Source organism: Drosophila erecta, unplaced genomic scaffold (genome assembly GCF_003286155.1).
Source record: "Drosophila erecta strain 14021-0224.00,06,07 unplaced genomic scaffold, DereRS2 tig00000021-arrow-pilon, whole genome shotgun sequence".
Lineage (NCBI taxonomy): Eukaryota > Metazoa > Arthropoda > Insecta > Diptera > Drosophilidae > Drosophila > Drosophila erecta.
In genome coordinates, this window is record NW_020825198.1 from 4019146 (window position 1) to 4034650 (window position 15505).

The following is a 15505-nucleotide window of genomic DNA, read 5'->3' on the forward strand; positions in this document are numbered from 1 at the left end:
TGTAATATAATTCGGTTTGCTTATAATGTAACAATTTAATGCGATTTGGGGATAATATACATATGTAGGCTGCTCCTCGCACAACCGTTAAAGTGTTAAATTTATTGTTATTGAAGCCCCTGTTTGCAGTTGAAGCTCCACTATTTGCTTTATTTCGCTCTTTTCGGTTCAGGCTGCGGTTCTTTAGCGCACATTCATTCATTATCGCCAGTCCCTATATGTGCATATAGTATGCATGGGTATACTCGTATGTAGCTGGTGTGTGGTTCGTCTGGTGTGGCAATAAAAATGGCTTGAATATTTTTCAGTTTGTTATGCATTTTCCTGCCACTTGGGCAGCAACAACAATTATGAATAACTCGCTGCATAATGGCCTGCAAGCTGTTCCTATGAAATTCCTGGATCGATTACCGTGTAGGGGAGGGGTGGGTTGGGCTGGGTGGAATATATATTCATATAAATGTATATATATGCATATATCACTCCGCCAATTACGTGGCAAAGGGAACTGAACAGGGAACTGGCAGAGTCCCGGCGACAGTAATCAAATAATTGTTGCACTTGCTGTCATACGTAGCGCTCTTTGGCTTTAATTATTTGCACAGTTTTCCGCTGCGCAATGGACACGTCGTAATAAGGATATGCGGATAAAGTGCTGAATATGCCAACGATTACTTGATTAATGCAAAGCGGTTAATCGCTGCTTTTCAATTGCAAATGTTTGCCTTATAGCACCAAACGAAAGTCTAAACAGCGCATTGTGAACTTAAATTATGGTAATGAAAAGTGTTCGAATACGCCTAACCCATTTCAAACTACGTTTTTTTCAGATCCAAGTACTCAGAAATTTGTTTTTTGAATGTGTCAGCAGCGCTTGTATATCGAAATCCTCAGTTTTTACACCGATTCGTAGATGTGAACACGTCTGTAGTCCCAACCAAAAGTGAAATCCAGCAAATCAGGCCGTAAAAAAACATTTCTAGTTCAATTTTTTTTTTTTTTTTGTATAAAATTTGTATATATGGCGTGTTAGCAGTTGAAGCTTTTATAACAAAAAACAATGCACGTTCAGCACATAGTTCACTCTCGCACAGCAAAATTATTGAGTTCACTGATCATCTCGCTTCTGTCGACCAAAATTCACCTCCATTCCTGGCATCATTGTGATGGACTACGACTATTGCAGTGGCGCCACAACGCCAGTGTTCATCAGCCACTGTGCCCCATACAACTTTCTGCGAGAATACCGCCTGGCGTGCGAGGATAGGAATATACCAGCCATGACGCTGGTGCAAGAAGCCCGCAACGCTTGGCACGCACTTAGTGCCCAGGAGAGGTCCTTGTTCGAGGAAACGGCCTATCTGATGGCCCGGTTCGGACAGTCCAGCGACTCGGCGTTAAGGTTAACCATTGATGTCCTGTCCGCCCGGCAAACCGCTGTGCGAAGGATGCACTGCGACGATCGGCGATCCAGCGATCGTAGGCTGCATCAGGCGAATGCCAAGTTGCACAGAAAGAAGCGGCAGCAGAAGATGGGTGCAGTCAGCAGGAAGCGTGCACCAGGTTATTGGAAGTACCAGGTGTAGGGCAAGCACCTAGGGTACTCCCCAATTTCACTGGCATAAGACCGCCTCTTTTTAACCACGATAACCCCATATTTGACCAATGTGACGGGAATGGAAAATATATAGGTACACTTCAATCGAATGCGTTTTATTGCGGGCTTTATGCCTCATTTGGGTTTTTGCAAAATATTATGGTTTGAAGTAAATAACTTTGGCTGAAAGGTAATTTGATAACTGCGTTATTTGCTGCGCTTATCGCTTTTCAACTTAATTTAACACCATTGTTTTGGCCAAAAGCTACCGATTGGTTAATATATTAATTTACGCTGTAATTTGAAAATTAATTCGAAATAGTGTTGTTTTTCTTTCTACCCCCTGACCGCTGATAACCTCGCAACAACACCCACCCTTCCGCCCACTTGAAATCGAATACGAAATCGAATGAATCGAATGATTCACCCACGCACAAACAGAAACTGAAACAGAAACATTTATTCCCCTTGAGCGGACTTCATTGGCGATTTAATTGTGGCGGATTTTTTACAATAAATTCCATTAAAAACATTTTGAAAATGCATATTATTGAAATTCATATTCATGCTCGTTGCTCGGATGCTGGCGAGCAAATTTTGTGGCGCCTATTTAATTATCCAATTACAGCAGCACCATCAGCAGTGCGAGAAATTAACTTAAATGCGAAAATATTCGCCGGCGGCACTTTAAACATTTCCATTTTAAAATCAATGCGAAAATGGGCGTGGCATGTGGACTGGTTGCTGGGGCGAAATGGGCGGAAGCCAAAACACAAACACGAAATATTTCGGCTATCACTTTTTGGCTGAATGCGGATGCGGTGGATTCGGTGGATTCGGCGGATTCGGTGAATTCGGTTTGGGTTCTGTTTTTGCTTTTCGGCTTTTACTGTCGATATTTTGCACTGTTTGCCAATGTTATTTGTTTGTTATTCCTTGTGCTTTGGTTTTTTGCCGACACACGCAATTTTGTGGTCCATTAAAACAGTCGACGGCAGCAAATAACGCGTTTGGTAGTCAGTCATGAAAAATTTAATAATTCGTTTAAAAATTAGATGGGCAATCTCATGCAGTCGAATTTAATGAACTTCCAGATTTAGACATATGTACATATAAGGCCGCCTGATTTCTAGGGCATTAAATATTATAAAATGTACACTTCATTCCAAGTATTTTGATCAAAAGACTGTGACGCATATCTGGGTCACATAATTGATTCACCAATAAAAATATTGTTCAATTAATATTTATATCGCGATATCAACGTTTATTTCATCAAGTTTATTTTTGGTGTGGCACTGCAGTTGTACCGAGACAAGCTACAAACGATGTGTACCTGAATTAGGTACCGCGCATCTCTGATAGTCTCTAGTCCCGTGGAAATTGGCTCAAAACAACAAGCAACGGTAGGGAAATTCGTGGAAAATCGACGAACAAATATAGAAAACTCTACAAAAAAGACCAAAGCAAGGTCAAGTAAAGATACTCACTAGCGCACTATCTCTTTCTACCTCTCTATCTCTGTCTCCCACCGCTCGCGATGGATTGCCACGACGAACGTCACCGAGATAATGACTCACTCTGACTAATTTCACGGTACCGCACTGTGACGGGGCCGCCGCGCTCTCATGCTCTTTGTGTCGGAGAGCGCATATGCGCAAAGTGCTTCGCTTAAGCCACTGGCGCACGCGTGCGAGCGAGACAGCCGTAGCAACAAGTTGAGAGAGCGAACCAACAGTCAAAAAACAAGAACAACAACTGCCAGCGGAGGCAGAAAATTTCTTCAATCGCCGCGAAGATTTCACAGCGTTTGGGCGTGTTTTTTCCGTTCCTGCCTCAGCGAATTCCCACATATGCGGGCCGAATTAATTCATAAATAACATACCGAACGAACAGGAAGAACGCCGTCACGGTTCTGCTTTCAATTAAGAACATTGATTGAACAACTTTCGCGATAAATCAAACTCCACTTCAAATTCGCATCTCTCTCTACGCGCTTGAGCGTGTTTGTGTGTGTGGGCAGCATTTGTATTAGTGCGTGAGCAAATTATTGTATAATCGCCAAAAAAAACAATAAAAGCAAAACGCCAACGCGAAAACCAAAGGCAATACAATTAGAAAAACAAACTGAACTTGGTGTGTCGAACTAAAAATTGCCAAAAAACTGCTGAGTACAAAAATACACGAAATATTCAAAAACAGGCTGACCTACCGAATTAAATGATTACCCCAAAGTCATAAAAGTACACAGCTGCCACCAAAGGAAAACCAGTTGAGAGCCACTGGAACCAGCTGATAGCTGCTCCAGAAAAACCCTCTGCACCAAGCGCAAACCCATCAAGCTGCTGGATTCATCGATCACCAGTAACCAGTAACCAGTAACCAGCAGCCAGCAGCCAGTAGAGCATTCAGCACCATGCAGGCCATCAAGTGTGTGGTTGTGGGCGACGGAGCGGTGGGTAAGACCTGCCTGCTGATCAGCTATACGACCAACGCCTTCCCGGGCGAGTACATACCCACGGTGTTCGACAACTACTCGGCGAATGTGATGGTGGATGCCAAGCCCATCAATTTGGGCCTCTGGGATACGGCTGGTCAGGAGGACTACGATCGGCTGCGGCCGCTATCCTATCCGCAAACGGATGTGTTCCTCATCTGTTTCTCCCTGGTCAATCCCGCATCGTTTGAGAATGTGCGTGCCAAGTGGTTTCCGGAGGTGCGTCATCACTGCCCCAGTGTGCCCATCATCCTGGTTGGCACCAAACTGGATCTGCGCGACGATAAGCAGACCATCGAAAAGCTGAAGGACAAGAAGCTAACGCCGATCACCTATCCGCAGGGACTGGCGATGGCCAAGGAAATAGCCGCGGTCAAGTATCTGGAGTGCTCGGCCCTCACCCAAAAGGGTCTGAAGACGGTCTTCGACGAGGCCATACGATCTGTGCTATGTCCCGTGGTTCGCGGGCCCAAGCGACACAAGTGCGCCCTGCTCTAGGAACTTTGAACCCACCCGAAAAAAACAAAAACAAAAAGAGCGAAGAACTCTAAAAAAAACGAGAACAAAGGGCAAAATTGTGTGCAAAATATTCATATTCGCTTTGTTGGATCTTTGTTGTAACTACAGCAGATAGTGTGAGTGTGAGTGTGCCTGCGAGTGTGAGTGCGAGTGTGAGTGCGTCTCTGGCTGGCGAGTGTGACGGCATGAGTGTGTGAATGAGTGAGCGTAGTTTTGTTTTTATTGTCAGCTTTATGTGGGGGAGCAGCAGCCACAACAAAAACAACAGCAACAACCACAGCTATCAGCAAGGGGGCCACACGGAATGGGGGCGGGGTTCTCTGGGGGGCAGATCGCAGATAGAAAGATATACATGAACATACAAGTATGATATTGTGCGTACACGGCAAAATAAATGTGGAGGAAGTCGTAGAACTTATTGGATGTAATATTGCTCAACACTTAGCATATATTTTAGTGGGTTTCTCTTACTGCCACAACAATTTCTACTTTGCCCCAGATTACATGTTGAAATTTTTCTGTTCTGAGTTATTGTTTCGTAGCATTTTTAGTGACTAACTTTTTGTAGTATTTAGATTACAGTACAGCTCATGACCTATAAGAACTGACACTTGAAAAATGTATTCGATTAAACAATATTAAAAGAAGAGGTACTTTAAAATAAAGAAAATTTAATTTTCGCAAGTATGGGGCTTAGAAGCTTAACTATACTAATTGATGTAGAAAACCAGAGCCGCAGATGAAAAAGCTAGTTGAAGATCATAAAATGTCATAAACAGCCGCACATTATTGTTTGCCAAATAAATTCGGTCCGAGAAACGTATGACAAATGAAATAAAATTAATTGTAAATAAATCTAGACGATTTAAGGCCTTTAGCACCCCAAACACAGTCACTATAACAAGAACCAGATAGCTGTTATCTTGGTTGGGGGTAAAACCACAGGAAAGGCCCCGCCGATGGGCAATATCTGAACAATTGCGGAATGTGAGAAGCCGACAAAAACTTTCATTTATATCTAAAATAGAAGTATTTAGAGTTACGAGTGAATGTGTGTCTGATCAATGGTCTTCCCGCTAAATGCATTTGCCTGGACTTGATTTAATGTATACTAAATGCACAATTAGCCTCGACTTTGTTAATTTATACACTGATATTTATGTTAAAAAAATGCATATACTTTGCCATTTTGTTTTTAACAAAAGAGAGCGGAAATACAGAAAAAAAACTTTATTTATATTAACACATAATTTACCAATAAAGAGTGTAATATTAATCAACCGAAATAAACGTTTGTATAAAGCTAAATAGTCGGATTTGTAGTGAATTATGTTGGGCGCAAAGTGCATTTCAGATTTATGTATTTTTTGGAATTAATGCGGGAATATTCAAAGGTTTCTTATAGATGGTAATGCAATGGGGTTTAACCCCTGAACTGCTGCATACTTTTCGGCGACGGCGGCAAATTCCAAACGCCCGGCAACTTTAATCTTATCTGCACCCGCATTTGTCACTAATTTTAGATAATTATTTCCGATTGCCGGACACGCCGGAAGTTCTGATCCCCGCACCGGTTGACTAAGCAATTTGCCAGTTCCAGTCCAATCATATATGTACCTACGTACAAGGGTCACAATGGCTACATCATATTTATTCATGTTTTCGATCAATTCCCTCTATTTCTATGGCATACTTCGATTGTCATAATGAGCCAGCTGTTGATTGATTGCCCGCGGATATGATGAAGGGCAGGTTTGGGTGATGTGGGTGATTTGGGTGGGTGGTTTTGATGGCTTTGCCGTGGGGCACCGTGTGTATGTGGCTCGTTAGCGGATGTGGCCGCTGCCCAGTGAGAATTTGACAAATAATTACATAAGACAACCTGCTGTGCGAATTGCGCCCATCCTCCCGCACATTTCAACGGCCTATGATGGATGTTTTTCGCCCACACCCCCACCCCCCTACACACACCCATCATGGTTTTGTCTGTGACGCGACGAATCGCATAATTGACCCACATTTTGAACAAACACCGCGGCCAGCCAGCAATCAAAACAGAGAGGCCTTTAAGGATAGAGAGACCAACGAAGTCAATTTAATTAGCAGCAACATTTGGCTAGCATCTAGATCCGTTGCACCTCTAGAATTTGCACTTTTGGCTCCGCTGAGTGAGGAGCCGTTGACAGGCGTGGAATGTGCGGCATGTTCAGATACAATTGCCCTAGTGCCTTGCACGCGGATACTTTGTTTCAGAACAATACAAAATCTCAAATAATTTTCAATTATTTTCATAATTTCATTTACACATAAACATTTCATACACAAAGGCATAGTTACTTTACTAAAATTCTCCTAAAATGCAAATGATTGTGCTTGTCCCAATGCGAAATGGATTTCTCACCTATGCACAGAAGCAGAATTGCAATGGTCTCATAAAAGGCATATAATACAATTAGCTGGATTTCCCCTTGAATTCCCTTTAATTTTCAATCCCCAAACACAGGTTCGCATTTTAGAATGTGAACGGAATTATTCCTTGATTATCCCCCCACCAAATCGAAGGGGGAAAACTGCAAAATGGCCAATGCCGCAAAGTGGACAACTGCTGTGCGTTGCAAATCCATTGACAAGTGTCGCATAATCATGCCCCATGCCAAATGTAAATGCAAATGGAAAATGCTAAATTTATGCACTGCATGCGTGAAATTAAAAGCTTCCCCGGCGGACTTACAGCTCCATTTGGTCCTGATTTTCGGTCCAGGTTTTTGCAAAAGAGGCTCGCGCAATTTGTCCGTTTTCAACCGGTTAACAATTTGGCTAAATCAATTATACGCTATACGCACGGCGAGCAACGTGAAATCGACGGCTTTTTTTCATGGCGATTTTACAGCTTAATTGAGGGATTTCCAGGGAAATCGTGGCCGTTCGGGAAAGCCGAAAAATGTAATATGAAAATTTCCGAAAGAATTCCTTGCTGGCCACAAATTTCGTACAAAATGCCAATAAAATACGCTCCAGCGCAAAAATTCCATGCCACATAAGATGAAGGTAAATTCAGTGGAGCTTGGCGCTGGGCAGGTCAAAATATTTCACACTTCCGGTGTGGAGAATGCTTGCACCTGAACCTCTGAAAACAGGATATGACAAGCTCGAACACCTCATCGCATCCCCGCCCAAACCACCCAGCAATTTTCTCAGCATATTTTCAGCGGCAACTTCCTGCCAGAAAACACATTGCAAATTATGATGTGAATACGAGTGGCGGACGGAGAATGGGCGGAAATGTTGAGTTTTCCAAACTGCCAACTAAAAAAATTTCATTTGTGCGCTGATGCTGATATTGGTTTTGGCTGCTCATGGAAAAACAGAGAAATATAGGACAAATCGATTTTACTCAAACTGGAAACTAGAAACGACTTCAATACAGATACGAGTATCAAAATAATAAAAAACAATAGTTTTCACCTTTACCTAAATTAAGAGATGCTGCTTTCCAAGACTGAATTGTACTTAATTTCACATAAAGATCCTGAATATTTAAGCGGAGCACCACGCGATACTTGCTGTGAGCAAACAAAAGCTTGAGGACGCAATTGATATGGATGGCCAACAGGCAGGACACGCAGGACATTCGATGGGCTTGCGGTGATAGGAGCGCAGCCATCTAGTGGCGTAGCCAATATCCGTTGCAAGGATTACGCATGTGGGCATCTTCCTCGGACTTGTTATTGATAATCTTTGTCATGGCCTGCATGGCAACGTAAAGCATCGACGGCTAACAAAAAAGCAAGGAGTCGCAGGACAACAGAGTGCCGGGAAAGGATGCAGTCAACAAAATTTCAACACTTGTTACTTTACCAGTTAGAAAAATGTACAACATTAAAATTAGAAAAAGAAACATTTTTAAACTAAATTTTTATGGTTATGGGTTTAGTTCTAAAATGTACACAATTTAGACCCATGGTAGCACGGTAATAAAGATGGAGTATCTCAATATTTTTGATTGTGTAAGAGATGGGCCAGGATTGTCGTCCTGCGGAGTAATGAACTGCGGCAGGACCAGACAGGCGACGGGCCTTGTTTGTCCCGTCGATCGATGCAGCTGGAGTCGAGTCGAGTCGAGTCGAGTGTATTAAAAACAAAGTCACAATGTGTGTCCTGCATCCTTGTACGCTGCCAAAGTCAATGGACAGCGACGTGGGACGTGTTCGTGGACCGGCTGCCAGGATATGAAGCGTGTGCGAAAGTTTTGCACAATTAGGATGCCTCCTCGGAACGCTCCTCCTGCTCGGGCAATAAAAAAGTTTAAAGTTGCGTTTAAATATGCATTCCATAATTCATGGCTGCAGCGGGGGAGCTTTGATTTTCCGATTTTCCAGTCGACGCCGACAGCAACACGTTTCCGCCATTTTGTTGGCCGGCTGGCAACTTGTTGCATTTTCTACATTTGCATGGTTGGAAAATGATGATCGGGGGGAAAGTATAAGGGCACTGTTGACATCCCGAACACGTTGAAATTTCCGCCAGACAACGAGCGATGCTGAAAAGCTGAAAACTTGCCAGTCTGACATTCAAATCGAGCAAACGTACGTGTGTGGGACTTCAGGTGTGTGTTCATACTGAATTTGAGTATGATTCTGTGTGAGGCTTTTCATTTTCAATTAAACACAATCACATGTCCAACTGTCAGCTTTCAGTTAATAATGCACACAAGACACAACTAAAACACAGGCCAGCATCCCGAAATAGTTGTCACTTAGTTGCGCCCCAGGTAGTGCTCAAAAGTATCTGAATTTTTCGCTACACTCTATTTTTGACCACCTCCCTCTGCTACACAGTTCAAAGATTTTCCCCATTTGTGTTTTTGGCTTTTTAGAAATATATATGTAAACAAAACACACACCGTCATGGTCTTCTTAATATTTACATTCGCATATAATGATTTTTGGGTAAATAGATAGAATTCTCTGTGGGATCGAATCTAATGAAATCAAATGAACTTACTTTTAAATATATTTTCCGCGCCAAGAACGTATCTAGAGCGGAGAAAAATTATTCACCCTCGGCGCAGATTGACATTAATTGTTTAAATTGAAGCGGATACGCTCGACTGGCCAGCGAAATTCTTATAAATTTTATAAGAATCCCGGCATGGGTGAATTCCATCGAAGGATTTACGCATCCCATTGGACTTGGGAAAACTTGCTTGAAGGGCTTAAGTAATGACGGAAACTTTAAGAATTTATGGAAAGAGGAAATTAGGAGCAAGGGGTTCCCGAGATTTAGTAATGCAATTATTAGCATTGTATGAAGAAACCAAATTACTTTGGCCGGAAATTTACTTAAGGGGTTGAGTTTATAGTTAAATTTCGGATACTGAGCAAAAATGTTTCAATTCAAGGTACAAGTGAATTAATAACAAAATGAGTTAATCAAATTAGTCTTAATAAGACACTTACACATATATATTTGTCGCCCTGAAAACCGCCAAGTGTTAAATTCAAATACTTCTTCCCCCGAAATTTCATGCATTTGGCGCAAATTCGGGGATTTCCCTCCCCTTTTTTGGTAACTGATGTCTCTGAGGACACTTTATCATGGCTCGCGAGGCTCAAGCAATTGTTGCAAATGGAGCTCAGCGACTAAGTGGTTTTATTTTAAATCTTTCACGTTCAGCACAGAGTCACCAAAAAAAAACAAAAGAAATGAGAGCGCGGAAATCTGAAGCTTTATTACAACAAGTTGCTTTCAGAAACTCAACAGTCGCGACAAGTTGTAAGCGGAATAATTTGGTTTTTCTGTTTTGTCAGCTCTCTCCTTATTTTCTTTTTCCAGCTGAAGCTCAATTGTTTGGTAAATGTCAGTCTTCATTTGTCAGCTACATTCAAAGTTGGCTTAAGTGGCTTCGTTGTGGGGCGGAGGATACGGATCTAGTAGAATTATATATCTATATAAAGGCGATGTGCAGTAAAGCTTTAAAGGTCTCCCATTCTCCTTCACACCCATGGGTAGACATTTAAAATTACAATTGAAATGGAAAAATTTCCAACGAATTTCCACTCACTGTCGATTATCCCTGGGCGCAGCTTATACGAATCCTATAAATATTTAGTATAGCCGTTCAAGGACTAATTCTGATTAATTTATCAATCGATTTGCCGATGAGCCTTGACACGAAATGCCAGACTCTGGATTTATGGCCCAACATTACGAGCTGACTAGCTAATTATTTCGCTGTGTTTCGCCTTGGCTTTTGCCCACTTAACAACTCCCTGTCTTTGTTTCTTGGCAGTGAATCAAGCTGGAATCAATAAAATCCCGTGGCACATGAATTCAAACACGTAAGCCCCAAAAACAAAGGCCTGCAAATGTGCATGGCATCAAAATCAAAAGGGGCCAGAACAACAAAAGCCAACAGCGAACGAAAGTGAATTTCACGCCATTGGCCAAAACGATTTTCCGGTAGGAAGGCATCAATCAGATCGGAAAATATTTCGTTTTGCTTACTTATTTATGCGTCCCTGGCGTATGCGTAATATTTCAATGGTTTATCACAAGCTCATTGAATTCGCAGAGCTGCACAGTTGAAGCAGGCCTAATATGAATATGTATTCATTCTAATTTATTGAATATATATTACATTACGAGCTCTTTAGGTTGTTCGCTAATTTAAAGATTTTATAGCTAAAGTTGAAGTTGGCAACTTTTTATGCACGCAAGAATAAATTAGCAAAGTATTCTAGTTTTGATATATTTTAAGGCATTTGGAATTCTTAAAAAACGTTTTATTTAGACCTAGCAAATTCGAAATTTTGTAATTGTTGAATTATTTTACTGCAGATAATGTCAATTATAAGCTTGTAAAAGTTCAAGTACATTGCAATACATTTTTTATGCTAAACCACCTGAAATGTAACGAGTTAAATCGCTTAAATATTTTACAGGAAATGTAAACTGGAAATGTATTTCTTTTTTCCTGCCATTTAAGATAAATAACCCGAGACATCTGTGCCACAAAGGAATGCTAATCAAGTGGGAAGCCGGAGCAATGAAATTATCGACCGATTTGGGATTCCTCGTGGTTTCTCGTTCCCATGTTCGTGCTGCCTAAGCTCTAATTGAACTCTTTTACTTTAAGCCCGCTTCCTCGTTGCTGCCAAATGGAGCATGTAAATCCAACCCACCGGAATCCGCCACCCACTCGATTGCACATCGAGTCTGGTGACCTTGTGGCAGTGGTTATGGGCCATCTTGTTTAACTCAAACCGCAATGGGCCATTTGCTGTTACATTAACCCACTATGCACAGCTCATAAATTAGGAGGCATCTCAACACCTGCGAATTGCAGTTGCAGTTGCATCGCCATCGGGCAGATGGCTTTAATATGCTTGGAATTTCGCACAAAACCCCCCAATAAACACTGATTTTCATTTTGACTGCAGAAAGCGTTAAATAGTTTTGTGGTTTTTGGCTGTTTAGATGAAAAGTTAATACGGCTGCGGCCTTTGATGCGTCAGCTGCCAGAAATTAACAGGTGAAATATGGTTACAATTCTAACTAGAAAACTAGTCTCTTGGCTTGCCATAACAATTTCTGTACCATAAAATAAGAACGTTTTTGTTTATATTATTCACTTGTACGCAGCTCTTTCGAAAACTTGAATCTAGGTGACGACGACGAAGTTGTTGAAAGTTTTATCATATTAATACAATTCCGGTGGCGCAAGGACGCGGAATTCGAAGCTGAGCTAAACTACTTGCATAAATTAGGCGGAGGTAAATAAACACGATCGAGATGAATAATTTTCAGGCATTGTACACATGTGACCGAGCTGTTAGGCAATTGCAAGTCTAAGCAATTAAAATGCTATAAAGCTTTTCACAAGCCAATCACCGATACACAAACTCAGCGTGTACTTGAATGAGCATCCATCGCAGCAATAAAATATATGGCCAACAATTTGTTTGAACTATCGTCACCTGCAAATCGCCAAGGACAACGCACTGTATCTTACCATATCTATCTATTTATTATGCTGCGTACAGCCATTGGATAGCCATAAAACCATTGCCTACTCTGTGGCGTTCGATCGGCAGTAATTCGTTTTTAATAAACCGAACAGCAGCAGGCGGAGAGGAACTACAGGACTCTACAGGAACCCCCATATCAAGGCACTATTCAGTTGGTGCCGCAATAACCGAAAATCTAATAGCCATAAATGTGGCGATTTTCGGGATTTCTAGTCGAAAACGGGCCGTAAAAATGGTAGCCCCCACCATTGCGATTTACCGCCGTGTGTTTAACAACATGTTAACATGTTGACTATTGCAATGAGCATTTCGTATGCGGGCGTGGCCGTAAATCAGGCAATCGACTGTGAGCCACAAGCCAAACATTAACCCCGGAAAACCCCAAATCCGTTTCCCGCAGGATTCGGGCCTTTTTGCGGTCTGACGGGCCATAATATGATTTAACTTGCGGTTTGCGTTTGCTTTTGGTTTGATTACCGATTTTTGGCTTTGTTTGTCTCTCTATGCGATAGTCGCACCCCCTGTGCTTGCTTATTATAATATTTGTGTAATAGTCCTCTTCCTACTGCCGTGTTTCAATGGCACTTAACTTACTCAACCAGCTGGTTATTGTTATTAATATTATCAATGGTTATTATGACTCAAAACAGATTGAAGCACTTCAAATCAGTAATAAGATACATTTTCATATACAAATTCCTTACTATTTACATTTTTTGTTATAATTAATGGGGCTAGGATTAAACTTAATTTGATGGAGCCAGAAATCAACCAAACTAATTTAGCACCATCGCAATCCCATTTTCCGGCCGGCCTGTCTAGTTATTATGCTGTTATTTATATTTCAGCGCTAAATTCTCAGTGCCCCCGAATGTTGCACAATTTTCGTGTTTTTTCCGCTTTGTTTGTTTTTTTTTTGTCATCAAACATGTTGCGTGTCTGGCCGCCGTGTGCAATTTAAGCGATGACTGTGGTTCAAGGGGGTGCAGAAATGCGGGATGGCTGACAAACTTTCGCCACGTAAATGATTTGTTTTGTCAATTATTTTGTTAGCCAACATGCAACAGCAACAGCAACGACAGAGTCTCAGCTGATAACATCAAAACAAAGGATCCCAACCCATTCCCAGAGGAATAACTTTTCGGGCTGCGATTTAATTGAGAGGCGTGGCTGCACAAATTGCATCAAGATAAACAAACATTTTCGAAAAATACAAAAAAAAACAAAAAAAGCGGAAACGAAGTTGATGTGTCCCAGATTGAAAGTACGATATAGTGTGATTTTCTGATTTTCCACAGATTTTATTAAGTGCCGGGGAATCGCTTCGTTTGAGATTTCTGCGGCATCTGTTTAGACAAGTGAGTCGCATGCATAAATATTTATCGCACTCGCAGCCAGCTGATTATTTATCGCCTGGCGGAAGAATACGAAAATAATGAAACACATGTGCACTCGACTCTCTCTCCATTTTCAAATTAAAATTAATGCACATTTGGCTTACGGGCGGCCTATAAAAATAATAGAAAAACAGAGTTCTATGGGGGAAAATCCGTTGCTCAACTGGCAATTGAGTGATGGATGGATTGGCATTGGCCCCACTACCATTTGGCATTTCTTTTTTATGCCTGGTCTTAATTAACATGCGCGACATTCTGTTATTTCTTTCTGTTCTTTTTTTTTTGTTTGACATATGCTCAGATTCTGACGTTAGGGGACTTTAGAAATTCGGTAGAAATTACCTTAGCGCAACTGGAACTCAAACACCATTCAAAAACGTACACACACGATAGCTCACTCACTAAGAATATCTTTTTGGTAAATTCATTTGCTAATGATGCGCCTGGCCAGAGAAATAAATTTCCCAATTCATTGCACTAAATTTGTGGCACTAATTGCACTTAGCCGCAATCGCGATAACTCAAAATAACACACGCGGCACCCAAGATTCCAAATATTTATGAAAATATTCAGAAAACACATAGACAAAGATCTCTTGAATTCTTGAACTTGCTTGGCGAACTGAAGGCGTATGGATGACCGTTTCACAGTGCGGGCCGTTGCCAACTGAATCGTTGGATAGGAATCGAAATGAAGCCAGCCCCGAATCGCTGGCAAAAGGCTCGTGTATCTTTCGGATTTTCCGCTCGTTTTGTTTCGGCTATCTGTCGGATTTCGGCTTCGTGTGGAAAAGCCGGCAAAACAAAATGTAAATAACAGTGGGCAGGAGGGTATATTGGTTGGATGGTGCGGGGAGCGTGGAGGTTCGGGGGTTTGGGGGTTTGGGAAACCGGCTTTTGGTCTCAGTGTTGAGCTTTGCAGATTTTACGCCTTACGAGCCAAAACGTCAGACGAATGGATGTGTGCCCCCTGCTCCATAAAAAACCCCACCCACAACCCCCACCCCCTCTGTTTGCTTTGTGGCTTTTCGGGGTTGTTGTTAGAGAGTGTGTCGGTGTGTGTATGTGTGTGTGAATGCGAGTGTGTGTGCCACCGTTTGTTTGTAGATACTTCGGCTTGGCCTGCAATTGGCGGGAAATTTTGTGGATCGCATTTGGAGTGACTCCTTGAAGCCATTAATATTTTAGAAATTAAAATCTAATCTTGTTATTCAATTAATTGGCATTTAGTTAGCTCTTGAAACAGCTAATTTTATTACATTCCATCATTTTTATTGCATTTCTTGTAACATAATCACTAGTTTTAAAGCTATGTACATATGTGCGAAATTTTAAATTCAATTTTAAAACTGAAAATGTATGCAATTTTAAAACAAGAATTATTGTCTCAGATTTATAAACACTTTAAATTTAGGCTGTTAAATCCTATTTTTATGGCTTTCTAAGATTTCTTATACTAATTCAG

General features: G+C 41.5%; 3 protein-coding genes across 3 annotated transcripts in view; 2 read left to right on the top strand and 1 right to left on the bottom strand.

Annotated features, from left to right (window-relative positions):
* The window catches only part of LOC6544301 (homeotic protein female sterile), a 31274-nt gene extending 16559 nt beyond the window's left edge, over positions 1 to 14715 (bottom strand). Inside the window, exon 1 of the mRNA XM_001971407.3 lies at positions 14383 to 14715. The gene's annotated coding sequence lies outside the window, so the exon portion shown is untranslated. The remainder of the gene's footprint in view (positions 1 to 14382) is intronic.
* On the top strand, positions 1045 to 1620 carry LOC6544304. Its single transcript, XM_001971410.3, has one exon. It carries the CDS (start codon positions 1167 to 1169, stop codon positions 1584 to 1586), a length of 420 nt encoding a protein of 139 aa, XP_001971446.3. The 5' UTR covers positions 1045 to 1166; the 3' UTR covers positions 1587 to 1620.
* Positions 3340 to 5921, top strand: LOC6544305 (ras-related protein Rac2). Its single transcript, XM_026976892.1, has one exon. The coding sequence runs from the start codon at positions 4014 to 4016 to the stop codon at positions 4590 to 4592; it is 579 nt and encodes a 192-aa protein (XP_026832693.1). The 5' UTR covers positions 3340 to 4013; the 3' UTR covers positions 4593 to 5921.
* Positions 14716 to 15505: the final 790 nt, after the last annotated feature.